Raw genomic sequence first — 21657 nt, 5'->3', positions numbered from 1 at the left:
AGGCCTGCCACAGAATGTGCAAGCTGAATTGTATTACACATCCAACTAGCAATAGTCTGCTTAGAAGCAAGAGCACCCAGTTTGTTGGGTGCATACAGGATAACAGCAAGTCAGTTTTCCTGACTCCAGCCGTCCTGGAACCTATACTTTCAGGGCCCTGACAACATCCAGCAACTTGGAGTCCTCCAAGTCCCTAGTAGGCGCAAGGCACCACAATAAGCTGGTTCAGGTGAAACACTGACACCAACTTAGGGAGAGAACTGGGGACGAGTCCGCAGCTCTGCCCTGTCCGAATGGACAAACAGATATGGGCTTTTTTGAGAAAAAAACCACCAATTTGACACTCGCCTGGCCCAGGCCAGGGCCAAGAGCATGGTCACTTTTCATGTGAGATGCTTCAAATCCACAGATTTGACTGGTTTTAAACCAATGTGATTTGAGGAATCCCAGAACTACGTTGAGATCCCACAGTGCCACTGGAGGCACAAAAGGGGGTTGTATATGCAATACTCCCTTGACAAACTTCTGGACTTCAGGAACTGAAGCCAATTCTTTCTGGAAGAAAATCGACAGGGCCGAAATTTGAACCTTAATGGGCCCCAATTTGAGGCCCATAGACACTCCTGTTTGCAGGAAATGCAGGAAACGACCGAGTTGAAATTTCTTCGTGGGGCCTTCCTGGCCTCACACCACGCAACATATTTTCGCCACATGTGGTGATAATGTTGTGCGGTCACCTCCTTCCTGGCTTTGACCAGGGTAGGAATGACCTCTTCCGGAATGCCTTTTTCCCTTAGGATCCGGCGTTCCACCGCCATGCCGTCAAACGCAGCTGCGGTAAGTCTTGGAACAGACATGGTACTTGCTGAAGCAAGTCCCTTCTTAGCGGCAGAGGCCATAAGTCCTCTGTGAGCATCTCTTGAAGTTCCGGGTACCAAGTCCTTCTTGGCCAATCCGGAGCCATGAGTATAGTTCTTACTCCTCTACGTCTTATAATTCTCAGTACCTTAGGTATGAGAAGCAGAGTAGGGAACACATACACCGACTGGTACACCCACGGTGTTACCAGAACGTCCACAGCTATTGCCTGAGGGTCTCTTGACCTGGCGCAATACCTGTCCCGTTTTTTGTTCAGACGGGACGCCATCATGTCCACCTTGGTATTTCCCAACGGTTCACAATCATGTGGAAAAACTTCCCGATGAAGTTTCCACTCTCCCGGGTGGAGGTCGTGCCTGCTGAGGAAGTCTGCTTCCCAGTTTCCACTCCCGGAATGAAACACTGCTGACAGTGCTATCACATGATTTTCCGCCCAGCGAAAAGTCCTTGCAGTTTTTGCCATTGCCCTCCTGCTTCTTGTGCCGCCCTGTCTGTTTACGTGGGCGACTGCCGTGATGTTTTTCCCACTGGATCAATACCGGCTGACCTTGAAGCAGAGGTCTTGCTAAGCTTAGAGCATTATAAATTTACCCTTAGCTCCAGTATATTTATGTGGAGAAAAGTCTCCAGACTTGATCACACTCCCTGGAAATTTTTTCCTTGTGTGACTGCTCCCCAGCCTCTCGGGCTGGCCTCCGTGGTCACCAGCATCCAATTCTGAATGCCGAATCTGCGGCCCTCTAGAAGATGAGCACTCTGTAACCACCACAGGAGAGACACCCTTGTCCTTGGATATAGGGTTATCCGCTGATGCATCTGAAGATGCGATCCGGACCATTTGTCCAGCAGATCCCACTGAAAAGTTCTTGCGTGAAATCTGCCGAATGGAATTGCTTCGTAGGAAGCCACCATTTTTACCAGGACCCTTGTGCAATGATGCACTGACACTTTTCCTGGTTTTAGGAGGTTCTTGACTAGCTCGGATAACTCCCTGGCTTTCTCTTCCGGGAGAAACACCTTTTTCTGGACTGTGTCCAGAATCATCCCTAGGCACAGCAGACGTGTCGTCAGGATCAGCTGCGATTTTGGAATATTTAGAATCCACCCGTGCTGTTGTAGCAGTATCCGAGATAATGCTACTCCGACCTCCAACTGTTCCCTGGACTTTGCCCTTATCAGGAGATCGTCCAAGTAAGGGGTAATTTAAGACGCCTTTTCTTCGAAGAAGAATCATCATTTCGGCCATTACCTTGGTAAAGACCCGGGGTGCCGTGGACAATCCAAACGGCAGCGTCTGAAACTGATAGTGACAGTTCTATACCACGAACCTGAGGTACCCTTAGTGAGAAGGGCAAATTTGGGACATGGAGGTAAGCATCCCTGATGTCCCGGGACACTATATAGTCCCCCTTCTTCCTGGTTCGTTATCACTGCTCTGAGTGACTCCCTCTTGCTTTGAACCTTTGTAAGTGTTCAAATTTTTTAGATTTAGAATAGGTCTCACCTAGCCTTCTGGCTTCAGTACCACAATATAGTGTGGAATAATACCCCTTTCCTTGTTGTAGGAGGGGTAATTTGATTATCACCTGCTGGGAATACAGCTTGTGAATTTTTTTCCATACTGCCTCCTTGTCGGAGGGAGACCTTGGTAAAGCAGACTTCAGGAGCCTGCGAGGGGGAAACGTTTCGACATTCCAATCTGTACCCCTGGGATACTACTTGTAGGATCCAAGGGTCCTGTACGGTCCCAGCGTCATGCTGAGAGCTTGGCAGAAGCGGTGGAAGGCTTCTGTTCCTGGGAATGGGCTGCCTGCTGCAGTCTTCTTCCCTTTCCTCTATCCCTGGGCAAATATGACTCTTATAGGGACGAAAGGACTGAGGCTGAAAAGACGGTGTCTTTTTCTGCAGAGATGTGACTTAGGGTAAAAACGGTGGATTTTCCAGCAGTTGCCGTGGCCACCAGGTCCGATGGACCGACCCCAAATAACTCCTCTTCCTTTATACGGCAATACACCTTTGTGCCGTTTGGAATCTGCATCACCTGACCACTGTCGTGTCCATAAACATCTTCTGGCAGATATGGACATCGCACTTACTCTTGATGCCAGAGTGCAAATATCCCTCTGTGCATCTCGCATATATAGAAATGCATCCTTTAAATGCTCTATAGTCAATAAAATACTGTCCCTGTCAAGGGTATCAATATTTTTAGTCAGGGAATCCGACCAAGCCACCCCAGCTCTGCACATCCAGGCTGAGGCGATCGCTGGTCGCAGTATAACACCAGTCTGTGTGTATATACTTTTATATGATATTTTCCAGCCTCCTGTCAGCTGGTTCCTTGAGGACGGCCCTATCTATAGACGGTACCGCCACTTGTTTTGATAAGCGTGTGAGCGCCTTATCCACCCTAAGGGGTGTTTCCCAACGCGCCCTAACTTCTGGCGGGGAAGGGTATACCGCCAATAATTTTCTATCGGGGGGAACCCACGCATCATCACACACTTCATTTAATTTATCTGATTCAGGAAAAACTACAGGTAGTTTTTTCACATCCCACATAATACCCTCTTTTGTGGTACTTGTAGTATCAGAAATATGTAACCCCTCCTTCATTGCCCTTAACGTGTGGCCCTAATAAGGAATACGTTTGTTTATTCACCGTCGACACTGGATTCAGTGTCCGTGTCTGTGTCGACCGACTAAGGTAAACGGGCGTTTTAAAACCCCTGACTGTGTTTTTGAGACGTCTGGACCGGTACTAATTGTTTGTCGGCCGTCTCATGTCGTCAACCGACCTTGCAGCGTGTTGACATTATCACGTAATTCCCTAAATAAGCCATCCATTCCGGTGTCGACTCCCTAGAGAGTGACATCACCATTACAGGCAATTGCTCCGCCTCCTCACCAACATCGTCCTCATACATGTCGACACACACGTACCGACACACAGCACACACACAGGGAATGCTCTGATAGAGGACAGGACCCACTAGCCCTTTGGAGAGACAGAGGGAGAGTTTGCCAGCACACACCAAAAAACGCTATAATTATATAGGGACAACCTTATATAAGTGTTTTCCCTTATAGCATCTTTTTATATATTTCTAACGCCAAATTAGTGCCCCCCCTCTCTGTTTTAACCCTGTTTCTGTAGTGCAGTGCAGGGGAGAGCCTGGGAGCCTTCCCTCCAGCCTTTCTGTGAGGGAAAATGGCGCTGTGTGCTGAGGAGATAGGCCCCGCCCCTTTTTCGGCGGGCTCGTCTCCCGCTCTTCAACGGATTCTGGCAGGGGTTAAATATCTCCATATAGCCCCCGGAGGCTATATGTGAGGTATTTTTTGCCAAAAAATAGGTTTACATTGCCTCCCAGGGCGCCCCCCTCCCAGCGCCCTGCACCCTCAGTGACTGCCGTGTGAAGTGTGCTGAGAGCAATGGCGCACAGCTGCAGTGCTGTGCGCTACCTTAAGAAGACTGAGGAGTCTTCTGCCGCCGATTCTGGACCTTCTTCTCTTTTCAGCATCTGCAAGGGGGCCGGCGGCGAGGCTCCGGTGACCATCCAGGCTGTACCTGTGATCGTCCCTCTGGAGCTAATGTCCAGTAGCCAAAGAAGCCAATCCATCCTGCACGCAGGTGAGTTCACTTCTTCTCCCCTAAGTCCCTCGTTGCAGTGATCCTGTTGCCAGCAGGACTCACTGTAAAATAAAAAACCTAAGCTAAACTTTTCTAAGCAGCTCTTTAGGAGAGCCACCTAGATTGCACCCTTCTCGGCCGGGCACAAAAATCTAACTGAGGCTTGGAGGAGGGTCATAGGGGGAGGAGCCAGTGCACACCACCTGATCCTAAAGCTTTACTTTTTGTGCCCTGTCTCCTGCGGAGCCGCTATTCCCCATGGTCCTTTCAGGAACCCCAGCATCCACTAGGACGATAGAGAAAGAAGCTTGCGAGCGAACAACTCGGAATGACCCCCATTGTGTCACTACAGGCCTGAATCAGAGACGGATGCAGAACCCACAGCATCTCTAGCCGCAGTTGCTGTGCGAAAATAAACTAATGCCGCAGGAGGCATCTTGTGTAAAGGGAAGCCTCCTGCCGGCTTCTGTAGACGCAGCATCGGATCATCTGCATGAATACTAGTCATCTGAGTAACCCTCAGGTGGATGGCCAGTGTTTTTATGCTGCCGGTGGCCAGTGAAGCTGCGTCGGGAGACGCAGACCCTGGCCTCTGCACATATACAACATGGGGCATGACATTTTGTAAAAGGGTCCATGCTACCGCCCCCACACAGCTGCAGACTGTCACTCACCTGATGTCTGCAGCCACACTATCGATTAACGCAGGACCTGATCTGCGCACGCGCAGTTCAACAAACAATGGGTTTGTGTTCATCTCTGATTTAGGCCCTATGTCAAATAACATAATAAAAAAAACCTGTAAATACATAGACTAAATGGAACTCTACCAGTCAATACCAACGATGACACAAAAGGTCTCTTACCCCTTCACGGCTATGATAGATAGTTCAAAGCTAGCCTCTCAAAAACAAAAGCATCAGACTGTGACATGTAAATATTCAATTCAAGTATTTACTAAAATATTGCATCTTATTTATCTAAAAATTTGATGAACCTTTTATGCTTTGAAAAGTGAAACTGTACTTTCAAAAACATAAAAAAATCCTGCGATATTTTATTGCTTTATCACAAAGTAAGAATTACATATACATGAAAATTGCATTTTATGATGCAAATCTGCTTATTTTTAACATGGAAGTCTGTATAGACATGTACGGCAAGATTGTCCCATCTGTTGGTCTAGAAAACACTGTAGGTGAATGAGCTGGGTAAGTCGTGAACAGGCATTTTGAGAACCTACAGATGGAGCTGCGCTCATGTGAGGCGGTTCCATCGCAAACGAGCACTCCCGGCGTGACTAGGCGATCCGTCCGCCTAGTCACGCCGGGAGTGCACAGAGACGCTCTTCAATTCATAGATTAGAAGAGCATCTCCGTCTGGGCACGCCCAGTCGGAGACGTTGAGTCCTAGGCGCGCCTAGGCAGAGACGGAGCCACGACTAGCGTGACTCCATCTGTATATTTATGGGAAATGGGTTTTGAACTTGCAGCTGGTAGCAGAGTGTGGTTTTTTTTGCCAATATTTTACTAACTTGTATTCTGACCTATGGAAGAGGCGTCTCTCTATTCTGACCTATGGAAGAGGCGTCTCTCTATTCTGACCTATGGAAGAGGCGTCTCTCTATTCTGACCTATGGAAGAGGCGTCTCTCTATTCTGACCTATGGAAGAGGCGTCTCTCTGTTCTGACCTACGGAAGAGGTGTCTTTAAATTCTGTCCTATGGAAGATGTGTCTCTATATTCTTACCGGATTGGGTACGACATCCCCGCATTCAGTATCCTGACAGCAGCATCCCGACAGTAAAAATCCTGACAGATCCAAGGAAGCATTTAAACTGTACCCCTACTCCTTCCCCTAACCCACCCACAGCCTAACCCTTACCTCCCTCATCCTTGCAGCCTAACCCTAACCTCCTGTACTTGCCGACAGGATTCTGACTATCAAGATCCCGCTCTTGGTATTCTTACTGTTGGAATCCTGACCGCTTCCCGTTCTGACCTATGGAAGGTGTGTCTCTGTAATCTAACTTACGGAAGATGCAGCTCTATATTCTGACCTATAAAAGAATTGTCTCTATATGGTGACTTATGGAAGATGTCTCTCTACATTCTGCTCCTCATGTCTTTGGTGCCGCAGACGGCCACTGGAGGGCACCCGGACACACACACACACACACACACACACACACACACACACACACACACACACACACACACACACAAACACACTGCACCATATACTGCCCCTATATACACTGAACTCTTCCATATTCTGCACCCCCCACCATATACTGCCCCTATATACACACTGCACCCCCAAACCCCCCTACATAGTGCCCCCTGTATACAAGGCACTACCCTCCTCCATATACTGCTCCCTTCATATTCTTCATATTCCGCATACTCTGCACCCCCTCCTCCATATACTATACTGCAACCCCATATTACTTGCCAACCTGGGACTCGGCAACAAGTAGCAGCAGTAACCAGGAAATGGATGCAAGAACCACCAGACAGTCCCACAGCGCTCTGAGCGGAGGCACCAGGGACACGTGTAGCCACTTATCAGCAGAAGGAGAAGGTGAATCTGTTTGGCAGGGGCTGCAGATGGTGCCTGTGAGAAGGAGGCAGATAACCGGCTCAGCTGCTTTACATATATTGCACGCTGGCAGAGGGGAGGGGTCCTGTGCAAGTCCCTCCCACACCCCTGCACAGACCCCTCTGGCCAGCTGCTGGTGGCTACTGGCATCCTATATATAGGCCTTGGTGTCCGTCATTTTGATGGGCTTTTAACTAGTTAACTAGTCATAAAAAAAAGAAATTAAAATAAAAGCTTTAATAGTTTATTTTTATCAATTACAAAATGAAAGTGAATGAACAGAAGAGATCTAAATCAAATCAATATTTGGTGTGACCACCCTTTGCCTTCAAAACAGCATCAATTCTTCTAGGTACACTTACACACAGTTTTTGAAGGAACTTGGCAGGGAGGTTGCTCCAAACATGTTGGATAACTAACCACAGATCTCCTGTGGATGTAGGCTTGCTCAAATCCTTCTGGGTTTTTTTTCATGTAATCCCAGACAGACTCAATGATGTTGAGATCTGGGCACTGTGAGGGCCATATCATCACTTCCAGCACCCCTTGTTCTTCTTTATGCTGAAGACAGTTCTTAATGACAATGGCTGTATGTTTGGGGTCATTGTCCTGCTGCAGAATAAATGTGGAGCCAATCAGATGCCTCTCTGAGATAAGTGCTTGGAGCTATGGATTAACGTGTTCACGACAACTGCAATAAGGGCAGAAAACCCTACTTACCACGGAAATCTGTTCAAGCCATCTGAGGCTCGAATAAAAATCCACATTAAGCACAGCCTTCAACTAAATGACTGCTGCAAGCCTGCGGTAATTAGTGCAGTTATTTGAACGAGGCCCTTGCTTCCATTTTAGAACCTGATAGGTTGCTATGGGAAACATAATCATCAAACTTTATTCCAAAGCCACTACAGATTATGCAGCGCCTAAAGAGTCATAGTGATATCACCTTTTTGCAGTAATTTTTCAAAAATGTCCCCCTTTGGCTCTCTTTAAAAAAAGACACTCTCTTTTTCATTATTTTTCTTACAAAGGAAACTTGTCAGAACTGCAGTAGCACATGGAGCCGAAAATAATGGGGAAAAGAGAAAAAAATAAAATAAAGTAGTACAGGTTGTCATCCGTTAGTCTTTTGCTATTATGTAGTCTGAAATAGATGAAGCTGCCCATCTCAGAGTTAGATACGCCAGATGTGTAGCAAGTAGGATTCTCTTGGCCTGCAATACTGGCTCTCAGATACACTCCAAACAAAGGGCTGGCACAGACCAGATAGACCTTATCCAAGTTACTAAAACTGCATTTCTAACCCATTGCGTTGCTTTACAATCTGATCTGTAAATCACTCTTAGGATGATCATTGTGTACAAAATATACATGTTCTGTGGTCGATGAGTGTGCACTATAGACATAGTAAAAGCTGATCAGAACGCCATTGAAGAGATGTGACCTAAACAGCCACATCTATACTGTATGTATACATTGTTCCATACCTCCCAACATAACCCAATCCAGGAGGGACAAAATACTCTGTTCTTAGACTTCCCTCTTAATTTAGGATTGCCGTCACCTGTTTTGAACAGGTTAATTGGTACCAAAGGTGTTTCAATCCAGGTGACAGCAATCCTAAATTAAGAACGAAGTACAGGAGTGGACCATTTTGTACCTCCTGGAAAGGGTCATGTTGGGAGGTATGTTGTTCATACAAATCTGAGAAAATTCCTGAGAGCCGTCAAACAGAAAGCTTACAAATATGATCGATGGGAAACAATGTCATATTGATCTGTAACAGTATGACAGCTTTGCTTCTGACAGCAGGACCACCATGATAAAGTTTCCTAACCTCTTTATTTTATCTTCTTGCTTGCGTGCATGCTGTTTGAGCAAAAGGTTCTCATCGTGAATACGTAAGTATCTGTCTTCCAGTTCCTGCCGTGTAATACGTGACACAGCTTGTCGTGCCTTTATACTCTGAGGAGAGTTGGACTCTACAAGGCAGAAAAACATTTTTATACAGATGAACAAAAATCATTACAGTGCAGAACAGAACAGAATATTTTATGTACTTACAGTCCAGCTACAGACACCTCTAAGCGCCTTTCTAGGTAAGCTATAAGTGTACAAGTTTCTACTTCTATCTTTAAGAGAACCTTCCATAAAGCATAACATTACAGTACAGGTTGAGTATCCCATATCCAAATATTCCGAAATACGGAATATTCCGAAATATGGACTTTTTTGAGAGAGAGTGAGATAGTGAAACCTTTGTTTTCTGATGGCTCAATGTACACAAACTTTGTTTAATACACAAAGTTATTAAAAATATTGTATTAAATGACCTTCAGGCTGTGTGTATAAGGTGTATATGAAACATAAATGAATTGTGTGAATGTAGACACGCTTTGTTTAATGCACAAAGTTATAAAAAATATTGGCTAAAATTATCTTCAGGCTCTGTGTATAAGGTGTATATGAAACATAAATGCATTCTGTGCTTAGATTTAGGTCCCATTACCATGATATCTCATTATGGTGTGCAATTATTCCAAAATACGGAAAAATCCGATATCCAAAATACCTCTGGTCCCAAGCATTTTGGATAAGGGATACTCAACCTGTATTACAATCTTTGTTAAAAGTTACCTATTCCCTATTTTTCATGTTTTTTTACATCTCTCCTTTTTACAAAAGCAATCTACATTTCTAGCCTAGACCGCACAACCTTAATCCAAATCAACCGCCCACCTGCCCGCTCTAAGGGGTATATTCAATTAGGGTCGGATCCATTCCGTCATGCATTTGTCGGAATGGATCCAACAACCCCTATTCAATTCCATCTCAATTCGACTTTAAAAAAAGTCGAATTGAGACGAGACCTGTGAGCGGAGGAGAGGGGGGAGACCAGCAGGGACAGCCGCGGGCAGACGCAGGAGAGCAGCGCTGCAGAAGGATGTCTCACAGCCACCAGACCTCAAGACAGTGTCCACCCGGCTCCAGCAAGCGTGACCTCACTTGCTGGAGCCGGGTGGACGCTGCCGTGAGAGGCGCGGCTGTGACACATCCTCCTGCAGCGCTGTGCTGTAGCGCTGCTCTCCCCTATCTGCCCGCGGTTCCCCCCGTCTCCTCCTCTCGAGTCCCACAGCTAAGTCCGACATTTTTTATGTTGGACGGAGATGGTCGGTAACGGGGCCAAATCCTGTCGAATTTGGCCCCCGTTTCCCTCAAAAGTACGTGAATCAGCAGCTATACCACCGATTCACGTACTATTCGACAAGTCGAATTCCCCGACTTGTCGAATAAAAACAGCTGGGATTGAATAGGTCGAATCACAATTCAACCTTAAAAAATAAGAATTTACTTACCGATAATTCTATTTCTCGGAGTCCGTAGTGGATGCTGGGGTTCCTGAAAGGACCATGGGGAATAGCGGCTCCGCAGGAGACAGGGCACAAAAAAGTAAAGCTTTAGGATCAGGTGGTGTGCACTGGCTCCTCCCCCTATGACCCTCCTCCAAGCCAGTTAGGTACTGTGCCCGGACGAGCGTACACAATAAGGGAGGAATTTTGAATCCCGGGTAAGACTCATACCAGCCACACCAATCACACCGTACAACTTGTGATCTAAACCCAGTTAACAGTATGATAACAGCGGAGCCTCTGAAAAGATGGCTCACAACAATAATAACCCGATTTTTGTAACTATGTACAAGTATTGCAGATAATCGGCACTTGGGATGGGCGCCCAGCATCCACTACGGACTCCGAGAAATAGAATTATCGGTAAGTAAATTCTTATTTTCTCTATCGTCCTAGTGGATGCTGGGGTTCCTGAAAGGACCATGGGGATTATACCAAAGCTCCCAAACGGGCGGGAGAGTGCGGATGACTCTGCAGCACCGAATGAGAGAACTCCAGGTCCTCTTTTGCCAGGATATCAAATTTGTAGAAATTTACAAACGTGTTCTCCCCTGACCACGTAGCTGCTCGGCAGAGTTGTAATGCCGAGACCTCTCGGGCAGCCGCCCAAGATGAGCCCACCTTCCTTGTGGAATGGGCCTTAACCGATTTAGACTGTGGCAGGCCTGCCTCAGAATGTGCAAGTTGAATTGTGTTACAAATCCAACGAGCAATCGACTGCTTAGAAGCAGGCGCACCCAACTTGTTGGGTGCATACAGTATAAACAGCGAGTCAGATTTTCTGACTCCAGCTGTCCTGGAACATATTTTCAGGGCCCTGACAACTTCTAGCAACTTGGAGTCCTCCAAGTCCCTAGTAGGTGCAAGGCACCACAATAAGCTGGTTCAGGTGAAACACTGACACCACCTTAGGGAGAGAACTGGGGACGAGTCCGCAGCTCTGCCCTGTCCGAATGGACAAACAGATATGGGCTTTTTTGAGAAAAAACCACCAATTTGACACTCGCCTGGTCCAGGCCAGGTCCAAGAGCATGGTCACTTTTTATGTGAGATGCTTCAAATCCACATATTTGACTGGTTTTAAACCAATGTGATTTGAGGAATCCCAGAACTACGTTGAGATCCCACAGTGCCACTGGAGGCACAAAAAAGGGTTTTGTATATGCAATACTCCCTTGACAAACTTCTGGACTTCAGGAACTGAAGCCAATTCTTTCTGGAAGAAAATTTACAGGGCCGAATTTGAACCTTAATGGACCCCAATTTGAGGCCCATAGACACTCCTGTTTGCAGGAAATGCAGGAAACGACCGAGTTGAAATTTCTTTGTGGGGCCTTCCTGGCCTCACACCACGCAACATATTTTCGCCACACGTGGTGATAATGTTGTGCGGTCACCTCCTTTCTGGCTTTGACCAGGGTAGGAATGACCTCTTCCGGAATGCCTTTTTTCCCTTAGGATCCGGCTTTCCATCTCCATGCCGACAAACGCAGCTGCGGTAAGTCTTGGAACAGACATGGTACTTGCTGAAGCAAGTCCCTTCTTAGCGGCAGAGGCCATAAGACCTCTGTAAGCATCTCTTGAAGTTCCGGGTACCAAGTCCTCCTTGGCCAATCCGGAGCCATGAGTATAGTTCTTACTCCTCTACGTCTTATAATTCTCAGCACCTTAGGTATGAGAAGCAGAGGAGGGAACACATACACCGACTGGTACACCCACGGTGTTACCAGAACGTCCACATCTATTGCCTGAGGGTCTCTTGACCTGGCGCAATACCTGTCCCGTTTTTTGTTCAGACGGGACGCCATCATGTCCACCTTTGGTATTTCCCAACGGTTTACAATCATGTGGAAAAAACTTCTCAATGAAGTTTCCACTCTCCCGGGTGGAGGTCGTGCTGAGGAAGTCTGCTTCCCAGTTTCCATTCCCGGGATGAAAAACTGCTGACAGTGTTATCACATGATTTTCCGCCCAGCGAAAAGTCCTTGCAGTTTCTGCCATTGCCCTCCTGCTTCTTGTGTCGCCCTGTCTGTTTACGTGGGCGACTGCCGTGATGTTTTTCCCACTGGATCAATACCGGCTGACCTTGAAGCAGAGGTCTTGCTAAGCTTAGAGCATTATAAATTTACCCTTAGCTCCAGTATATTTATGTGGAGAAAAGTCTCCATACTTGATCACACTCCCTGGAAATTTTTCCCTTGTGTGACTGCTCCCCAGCCTCTCAGGCTGGGCTCCGTGGTTACCAGCATCCAATCCTGAATGCCGAATCTGCGGCCCTCTAGAAGATGAGCACTCTATAACCACCACAGGAGAGACACCCTTGTCCTTGGATATTGGGTTATCCGCTGATGCATCTGAAGATGCGATCCGGACCATTTGTCCAGCAGATCCCACTGAAAAGTTCTTACGTGAAATCTGCCGAATGGAATTGCTTCGTAGGAAGCCACCATTTTTACCAGGACCCTTGTGCAATGATGCACTGTTTTTAGGAGGTTCCTGACTTGCTCGGATAACTCCCTGGCTTTCTCTTCCGGGAGAAACACCTTTTTCTGGACTGTGTCCAGAATCATCCCTAGGCACAGCAGACGTGTCGTCGGGATCAGCTGCGATTTTGGAATATTTAGAATCCACCCGTGCTGATTGTAGCAGTATCCGAGATAGTGCTACTCCGACCTCCAACTGTTCCCTGGACTATGCCCCTATCAGGAGATCGTCCAAGTAAGGGATAATTTAGACGCCTTTTCTTCGAAGAAGAATCATCAATTCGGCCATTACCTTGGTAAAGACCCCGGGGTGCCGTGGACAATCCAAACGGCAGCGTCTGAAACTGATAGTGACAGTTCTGCACCACGAACCTGAGGTACCCTTAGTGAGAAGGGCAAATTTGGGACATAGAGGTAAGCATCCCTGATGTCCCGGGACACTATATAGTCCCCTTCTTCCTGGTTCGTTATCACTGCTCTGAGTGACTTCATCTTAATTTGAACCTTTGTAAGTGTTCAAAAAAAATTTTTTAGAATAAGTCTCACCTAGCCTTCTGGCTTCAGTACCACAATATAGTGTGGAATAATACCCCTTTTCTGTAGTAGGAGGGGTAATTTAATTGTCACCTGCTGGGAATACAGCTTGTGAATTTTTTCCCATACTACCTCCTTGTCGGAGGGAGACTTGGTAAAGCAGACTTCAGGAGCCTGCGAAGGGGAAACGTGTCGACATTCCCATCTGTACCCCCGGGATACTACTTGTAGGATCCAGGGGTCCTGTACGGTCTCAGCGCCATGCTGAGAACTTGTCAGACGCGGTGAAACGCTTCTGTTCCTGGGAATAGGCTGCCTGCTGCAGTCTTCTTCCCTTTCCTCTATCCCTGGGCAGATATGATCTTATAGGGACGAGAGGACTGAGGCTGAAAAGACGGTGTCTTTTTCTGCAGAGATGTGACTTAGGGTAAAAAACGGTGGATTTTCCAGCAGTTGCCGTGACCACCAGGTCCGATGGACCGACCCCAAACAAGTCCTCTTCCTTTATACGGCCATACTGTGCCGTTTGGAATCTGCATCACCTGACCACTGTCGTGTCCATAACATCTTCTGGCAGTTATGGACATCGCGTTTATTCATGATGCCAGAGTGCAAATATCCCTCTGTGCATCTCGCATATATAGAAATGCTCTATAGTCAATAAAATACTGTCCCTGTCAAGGGTATCAATATTTTTAGTCAGGGAATCCGACCAAGCCACCCTAGCTCTGCACATCCAGGCTGAGGCGATCGCTGGCCGCAGTATAACACCAGTATGTGTGTATATACTTTTTATTATATTTTCCAGCCTTGTCAGCTGGTCCTTGAGGACGGCCCTATCTATAGACGGTACCGCCACTTGTTTTGATAAGCGTGTGAGCGCCTTATCCACCTTAAGGGGTGTTTCCCAACGCGCCCTAACTTCTGGCGGGAAAGGGTATACCGCCCATAATTTTCTATCGGGGGGAACCCACGCATCATCACCCACTTTATTTAATTTATCTGATTCAGGAAAAACTATGGTAGTTTTTTCACATCCCACATAATACCCTCTTTTGTGGTACTTGTAGTATCAGAAATACGTAACACCTCCTTCATTGCCTTTAACGTGTGGCCCTAATAAGGAATACGTTTGTTTATTCACCGTCGACACTGGATTCAGTGTCCCTGTCTGTGTCTGTGTCGACCGACTAAAGTAAACGGGCGTTTTAAAACCCTTGACGGTGTTTTTGAGACGTCTGGACCGTACTAATTGTTTGTCGGCCGTCTCATGTCGTCAACCGACCTTGCAGCGTGTTGACATTATCACGTAATTTCCTAAATAAGCCATCCATTCCGGTGTCGACTCCCTAGAGAGTGACATCACCATTACAGGCAATTGCTCCGCCTCCTCACCAACATCGTCCTCCTACCTGTCGACACACACGTACCGACACACAGCACACACACAGGGAATGCTCTGATAGAGGACAGGACCCACTAGCCCTTTGGAGAGACAGAGGGAGAGTTTGCCAGCACACACCAAAAACGCTATAATTATATAGGGACAACCTTATATAAGTGTTTTCCCTTATAGCATCTTAATATATATATAAGCATATCGCCAAATTAGTGCCCCCCCTCTCTGTTTTAACCCTGTTTCTGTAGTGCAGTGCAGGGGAGAGCCTGGGAGCCTTCCCTCCAGCCTTTCTGTGAGGGAAAATGGCGCTGTGTGCTGAGGAGATAGGCCCCGCCCCTTTTTCGGCGGCCTCGTCTCCCGCTCTTAACGGATTCTGGCAGGGGTTAAATATCTCCATATAGCCTCCGGAGGCTATATGTGAGGTATTTTTAGCCAAAATAGGTATTCATTTGCCTCCCAGGGCGCCCCCCTCCCAGCGCCCTGCACCCTCAGTGACTGCCGTGTGAAGTGTGCTGAGAGGAAAATGGCGCACAGCTGCAGTGCTGTGCGCTACCTTTAGAAGACTGAGGAGTCTTCTGCCGCCGATTCTGGACCTCTTCTTACTTCAGCATCTGCAAGGGGGCCGGCGGCAAGGCTCCGGTGACCATCCAGGCTGTACCTGTGATCGTCCCTCTGGAGCTGATGTCCAGTAGCCAAGAAGCCAATCCATCCTGCACGCAGGTGAGTTCACTTCTTCTCCCCTAAGTCCCTCGTTGCAGTGATCCTGTTGCCAGCAGGACTCACTGTAAAATAAAAAACCTAAGCTAAACTTTCCTAAGCAGCTCTTTAGGAGAGCCACCTAGATTGCACCCTTCTCGGCCGGGCACAAAAATCTAACTGGCTTGGAGGAGGGTCATAGGGGGAGGAGCCAGTGCACACCACCTGATCCTAAAGCTTTACTTTTTTGTGCCCTGTCTCCTGCGGAGCCGCTATTCCCCATGGTCCTTTCAGGAACCCCAGCATCCACTAGGACGATAGAGAAAGTAGAGATGAGTGGATTCGGTTTTACTCGGTTTTACTCGGTTCTCAAAACGACATCTTATTGGCTCATGGATGTCACGTGTTTTGGATAGCCAATAAGATTCGGTTTTGAGAACCGAGTAAAACCGAGTAAAACCGAATCCGCTCATCTCTATTAAAAAGTCGAAAACTGCTGTCTTTTCGACAGACAGCAGCTTTCGACCCTAATTGAATATACCCCTAAGGCCGAGTACACATAAAAATAACCTGGATTGCAGCCAACGGGGACAAATAGACCGACATAACCCGCGTCCCACCTGATATATCGTTCAGTGGCTGCATCCAGGTCGTCACATCTGTCATGCAGAACATCAGATGTGATGACTTTGCTGATGACCCATGGGAATGCGCAACTGAGAGTACACACTAGACCAGGTATTCCCAACCACGGTCCTCAAGGCACACCAACAGTGCAGGTTTTAGAGATATCCAGGCTGCAGCACAGATGGTTAAATCAAAATAACTGAGCTAATAATTAAGTCACCTGTGCTCAAGCCTGGATATCACTAAAACCTGCACTGTTGGTGTGCCTTGAGGACCGTGGTTGGGAATGCCTGCACTAGACAATGTGGATGATATGTTACTCTGATCTGCGATACTGGACAACATAACGTCTAATGAGTACCCGCTCTAACACTGGAACACATAACGGACTATGAGGGTAATTCAGACCTGATCGTAGCAGCAAATTTGTTAGCAGTTGGGCAAAACCATGTGCACTGAAGGGGGGCAGATATAACATGTGCAGAGAGTTAGATTTGGGTGGGTTATTTTGTTTCTGTGCAGAGTAAATACTGGCTGCTTTATTTTTACACTGCAATTTAGATTTCAGTTTGAACACACCCCGCCCAAATCTAACTCTCTTTTTCCCAACTGCTATCGATCAGGTCTGAATTACCCCCTGAGTCATATGTACACACAGGACCATATTCAGGATCACATGCATAGCAACAGCATCTGCGATCTTTTGCACTGCGCATGCCCACAAAGCCGATCAAGGCGAAAGGACAATACTCTGCACATTAGTGGGGCTATTTAGAGCGTCTTGGAAGTCATCCGGTCTCCGCTTGGTGCTCAATGGGTGTAAATGGGTGGCATCAGGACATTTGCACTTAAAATAAGATTTTAAACCTACCGGTAAATCTTTTTCTCCTAGTCCGTAGAGGATGCTGGGGACTCCGTAAGGACCATGGGGTATAGACGGGCTACGCAGGAGACATGGGCGCTATAAAGAACTTTAGATGGGTGTGCACTGGCTCCTCCCTCTATGTCCCTCCTCCAGACCTCAGTTAGAGAAACTGTGCCAAGAGGAGACGGACAGTACGAGGAAAGGATTTTTGTTAATCTAAGGGCAAGATACATACCAGCCCACACCATCCACACCGTATAACCTGGAATATATGCAACCAGTTAACAGTATGAACAAAACAGCATCAGGCAAAGACTGATCTCATCTGTAACATAACCCTTATGTAAGCAAAAACTATATACAAGCCTTGCAGGAATATATCCGCCCAGGGACGGGCGCCCAGCATCCTCTACGGACTAGGAGAAAAAGATTTACCGGTAGGTTTAAAATCTTATTTTCTCTTACGTCCTAGAGGATGCTGGGGACTCCGTAAGGACCATGGGGATTATAGCAAAGCTCCAGACCGGGCAGGAGAGTGCGGATGACTCTGCAGCACCGATTGAGCAAACATGAGGTCCTCCTCAGCCAAGGTATCAAACTTGTAGAATTTAGCAAAAGTGTTTGAACCCGACCAAGTCGCCACTCGGCAAAGCTGTAACGCCGAGACGCCTCGGGCAGCCGCCCAAGAAGAGCCCACCTTCCTAGTGGAATGGGCCTTTACCGAATTTGGTAACAGCAATCCAGCCGTGGAATGAGCCTGCTGAATCGTGTTACAGATCCAGCGATCCTGCTTAGAAGCAGGAGCGCCAACCTTGTTGGCTGCATACAGGACAAACAGTGCCTCTGTTTTCCTAACCCGAGCCGTCCTGGATACATACATTTTTAAGGCCCTGACTACATCAAGGGACTTGGAATCCTCCAAGTCCTTCGTAGCCACAGGTACCACAATAGGTTGGTTCAAATGAAACGATGAAGCCATTTTAGGCAAAAATTGAGGACGAGTCCTTAATTCTGCTCTATCCATATGGAAAATCAGATAGGGGCTTTTGTGAGACAAAGCCGCCAATTCAGACACCCGCCTTGCAGATGCCAAGGTCAACAACATGACCACCTTCCAAGTGAGAAATTTTAATTCAACCGTTTGAAGAGGTTCAAACCAGTGAGATTTTAGGAACTGTAACACCACATTAAGGTCCCATGGTGCCACTGGAGGCACAAAAGGAGGCTGGATGTGCAGCACTCCCTTTACAAAAGTCTGGACTTCTGGGAGAGAAGCCAATTCCTTCTGAAAGAAAATCGATAGGGCCGAAATCTGTACCTTAATGGACCCTAATTTTAGGCCCATATCCACTCCAGTCTGTAGAAAGTAGAGAAAACGGCCCAGATGGAAAACTTCCGTAGGAGCATTCTTGGATTCCCACTAAGATACATACTTTCTCCAGATACGGTGATAATGTTTCGCCGTCACCTCCTTTCTAGCCTTCATCAGAGTAGGGATGACTTCTTCCGGAATGCCTTTCCCAGCTAGGATTCGGTGTTCAACCTCCATGCCGTCAAAAGTAACCGCGGTAAGTCTTGGAACACGCAGGGTCCCTGTTGCAACAGGTCCTCTCTGAGAGGAAGAGGCCACGGATCTCCTGTGAGCATTTCCTGAAGATCGTAATACCAGGCCCTTCGAGGCCAATCTGGAACAATGTGTATTGTCTGCACTCTTTTTCGTCTTATGATTCTCAATATCTTTGAGATGAGTGGAAGAGGAGGGAACACATAGACCGACTGAAACACCCACGGTGTCACCAGGGCGTCCACTGCTACTGCCTGAGGGTCCCTTGACCTGGCACAATACCTCCGAAGCTTCTTGTTGAGGCGTGACGCCATCATGTCTATTTGAGGAAGTCCCCAATGAGTTGTTATCTCTGCAAAAACTTCTTGATGAAGTCCCCACTCTCCTGGATGGAGATCGTGTCTGCTGAGGAAGTCTGCTTCCCAGTTGTCCACTCCCGGAATGAAGACTGCTGCCAAAGCGCTTATGTGATTTTCCGCCCAGCGCAGAATCCTGGTGGCTTCCGCCATTGCCACTCTGCTCCTTGTTCCGCCTTGGCGGTTTACATGAGCCACGGCTGTGACGTTGTCTGATTGAATCAGAACCGGTAGGTTGCGAAGAAGATTCTCCGCTTGACGTAGGCCGTTGTATATGGCCCTCAATTCCAGTACGTTGATGTGTAGACAAGCCTCCTGGCTTGACCATATCCCCTGAAAGTTTCTTCCTTGTGTGACTGCTCCCCATCCTCGGAGGCTCGCGTCCGTGGTCACCAGAACCCAGTCTTGAATGCCGAACCTGCGACCCTCTAGAAGGTGAGTACTCTGCAGCCACCACAGGAGAGACACCCTGGCCCTGGGGGGACAGGCTTATTTTCTGATGAATTTGAAGATGGGACCCGGACCACTTGTCCAGAAGGTCCCACTGAAATGTCCTCGCATGAAACCTGCCGAAGGGGATGGCCTCGTAGGTCGCCACCATTTTTCCCAGTACTCGAGTGCATTGATGGACTGACACTCTTTTTGGTTTTAACAGGTCTCTGACCATGTTCTGGAGTTCCCGGGCTTTTTCCATTGGGAGAAAAATCCTCTTTTGTTCAGTGTCCAGAATCATGCCTAAGAAAGATAGCAGAGTTGTTGGAACCAACTGTGACTTTGGTAGATTCAGAATCCAGCCATGTTGCTGCAGCACTCTCAGGGAGAGCGCCACGCTTTTCAGCAACTGATCTCTCGATCTCGCCTTTATCAGGAGATCGTCCAAGTACGGGATAATTGTGACTCCCTGCCGGCGCAGGAACACCATCATTTCCGCCATTACCTTGGTGAAAATCCTCGGGGCCGTGGACAGCCCAAACGGCAACGTCTGAAACTGGTAATGACAGTCCTGTACAGCGAATCTCAGGTACGCCTGATGGGGGGGATATATGGGGACATGAAGGTATGCGTCCTTTATGTCCAGTGACACCATAAATCCCCCCCCCCCCCCCCTCCAGGCTGGAGATAACTGCCCGGAGCGATTCCATCTTGAATTTGAACTTTTTCAAGTACAGGTTTAGGGATTTTAAATTTAGAATGGGTCTGACCGAGCCATCCGGTTTCGGGACCACAAATAGGGATGAATAGTACCCCTTCCCCTGTTGAACTAGGGGAACCTCGACAACCACTTGTTGTTGACACAGTTTTTGAATTGCAGCTAAAACTATCTCCCTCTCTGGGGGAGAAGCTGGTAGAGCCGATTCGAAAAACTGGCGTGGAGGCACGTCTTCGAATTCCAGCTTGTAACCCTGGGATACAATTTCCCTTGCCCAAGGATCCACGTCTGACTGAACCCAGACGAGGCTGAAGAGTCAAAGACGTGCCCCCACCGGCGCATACTCCCTCAGTGGAGCCCCAGCGTCATGCGGTGGATTTAGTAGAAGCCGGGGAGGACTTCCGCTCCTGGCAACTAGCCGTAGCAGGCAGTTTTTTCCCATTTCACTTACCTCTGGCGAGGAAGGAAGAGCCCCGACCTCTTCTGGATTTATACGACCGAAAGGACTGCATCCGATATTGCGGCGTTTTCTTTTGCTGTGGGGAAACATAAGGTAAAAAAGTAGATTTACCCGCGGTAGCTGTGGAAACCAGGTCCGCGAGACCTTCCCCAAATAAATCCTCACCTTTGTAAGGTAAAACTTCCATATGCTTCTTTGAGTCGGCATCACTCATCCATTGGCGGGTCCACAGGGCTCGTCTAGCAGAAATCGCCATGGCGTTGGCTCTTGAACCTAGCAGACCAACGTCTCTCTGAGCGTCTCTCATATATAAGACTGCGTCTTTAATGTGACCTAAGGTCAATAAAAATAAGATTTTAAACCTACCGGTAAATCTTTTTCTCGTAGTCCGTAGAGGATGCTGGGACTCCGTAAGGACCATAGGTTTTTTATTTTCAGGGAGCCTGCTGGCAACAGACTCCCTGCATCGAGGGACTGAGGAGAGAGAAACAGCCCTACTTCTCTGAGTTTCAAGGTCCTGTTTCTTAGGCTACTGGACACCATTAGCTCCAGAGGGATTGGTACGCAGGTTTCATCCTCGCCGTCCGCCCCAGAGCCGCGCCGCCATCCTCCTCGCAGAGCCAGAAGATAGAAGCAGGGTGAGTATGAGAAGAAAGAAGACTTCAGAGGCAGCAGAAGACGTCTGATCTTCATAGAGGTAACGCACACCGGTGAAGCTGTGCGCCATTGCTCCCATTCACCTCACACACTCCGGTCACTGTAAGGGTGCAGGGCGCAGGGGTGGTGCTCTGGGCAGCAGTATAAACCTCTCCTATGGCAAAAGCATATATATACATGTACAGCTGGGCACTGTACATGTATATAAAGAGCCCCCGCCATGTTTTGATAGATTTTGAGCGGGACAGAAGCCCGCCGCCGAGGGGGCGGGGCTTCTTCCTCAGCACTCACCAGCGCCATTTTCTCCACAGCACAGCGCTGAGAGGAAGCTCGCCGGACTCTCCC

At 47.8% G+C, this 21657-nt stretch overlaps 1 protein-coding gene across 2 annotated transcripts in view; it reads right to left on the bottom strand.

Annotated features, from left to right (window-relative positions):
* RPGRIP1L (RPGRIP1 like) overlaps positions 1-21657 on the bottom strand; it is a 451841-nt gene that overhangs the window by 343589 nt on the left and 86595 nt on the right. Inside the window, exons 1-2 of one of the 2 annotated variants that reach the window (XM_063945289.1) lie at positions 20647-20722; positions 8949-9093 (exon numbers count right to left, since the gene is read on the bottom strand). In XM_063945289.1, the coding sequence (XP_063801359.1) occupies positions 8949-9093; positions 20647-20707 (206 nt within the window). In that variant the 5' untranslated portion in view covers positions 20708-20722. Of the gene's footprint in view, positions 1-8948; positions 9094-20646; positions 20723-21657 lie in introns of those variants that run through there. The other variant, XM_063945288.1, reaches the window with a different exon arrangement.

This window comes from Pseudophryne corroboree, chromosome 11, assembly GCF_028390025.1.
Source record: "Pseudophryne corroboree isolate aPseCor3 chromosome 11, aPseCor3.hap2, whole genome shotgun sequence".
Classification (NCBI taxonomy): Eukaryota; Metazoa; Chordata; class Amphibia; order Anura; family Myobatrachidae; genus Pseudophryne; species Pseudophryne corroboree.
This window is presented reverse-complemented; position numbering and strand designations above follow the sequence as displayed.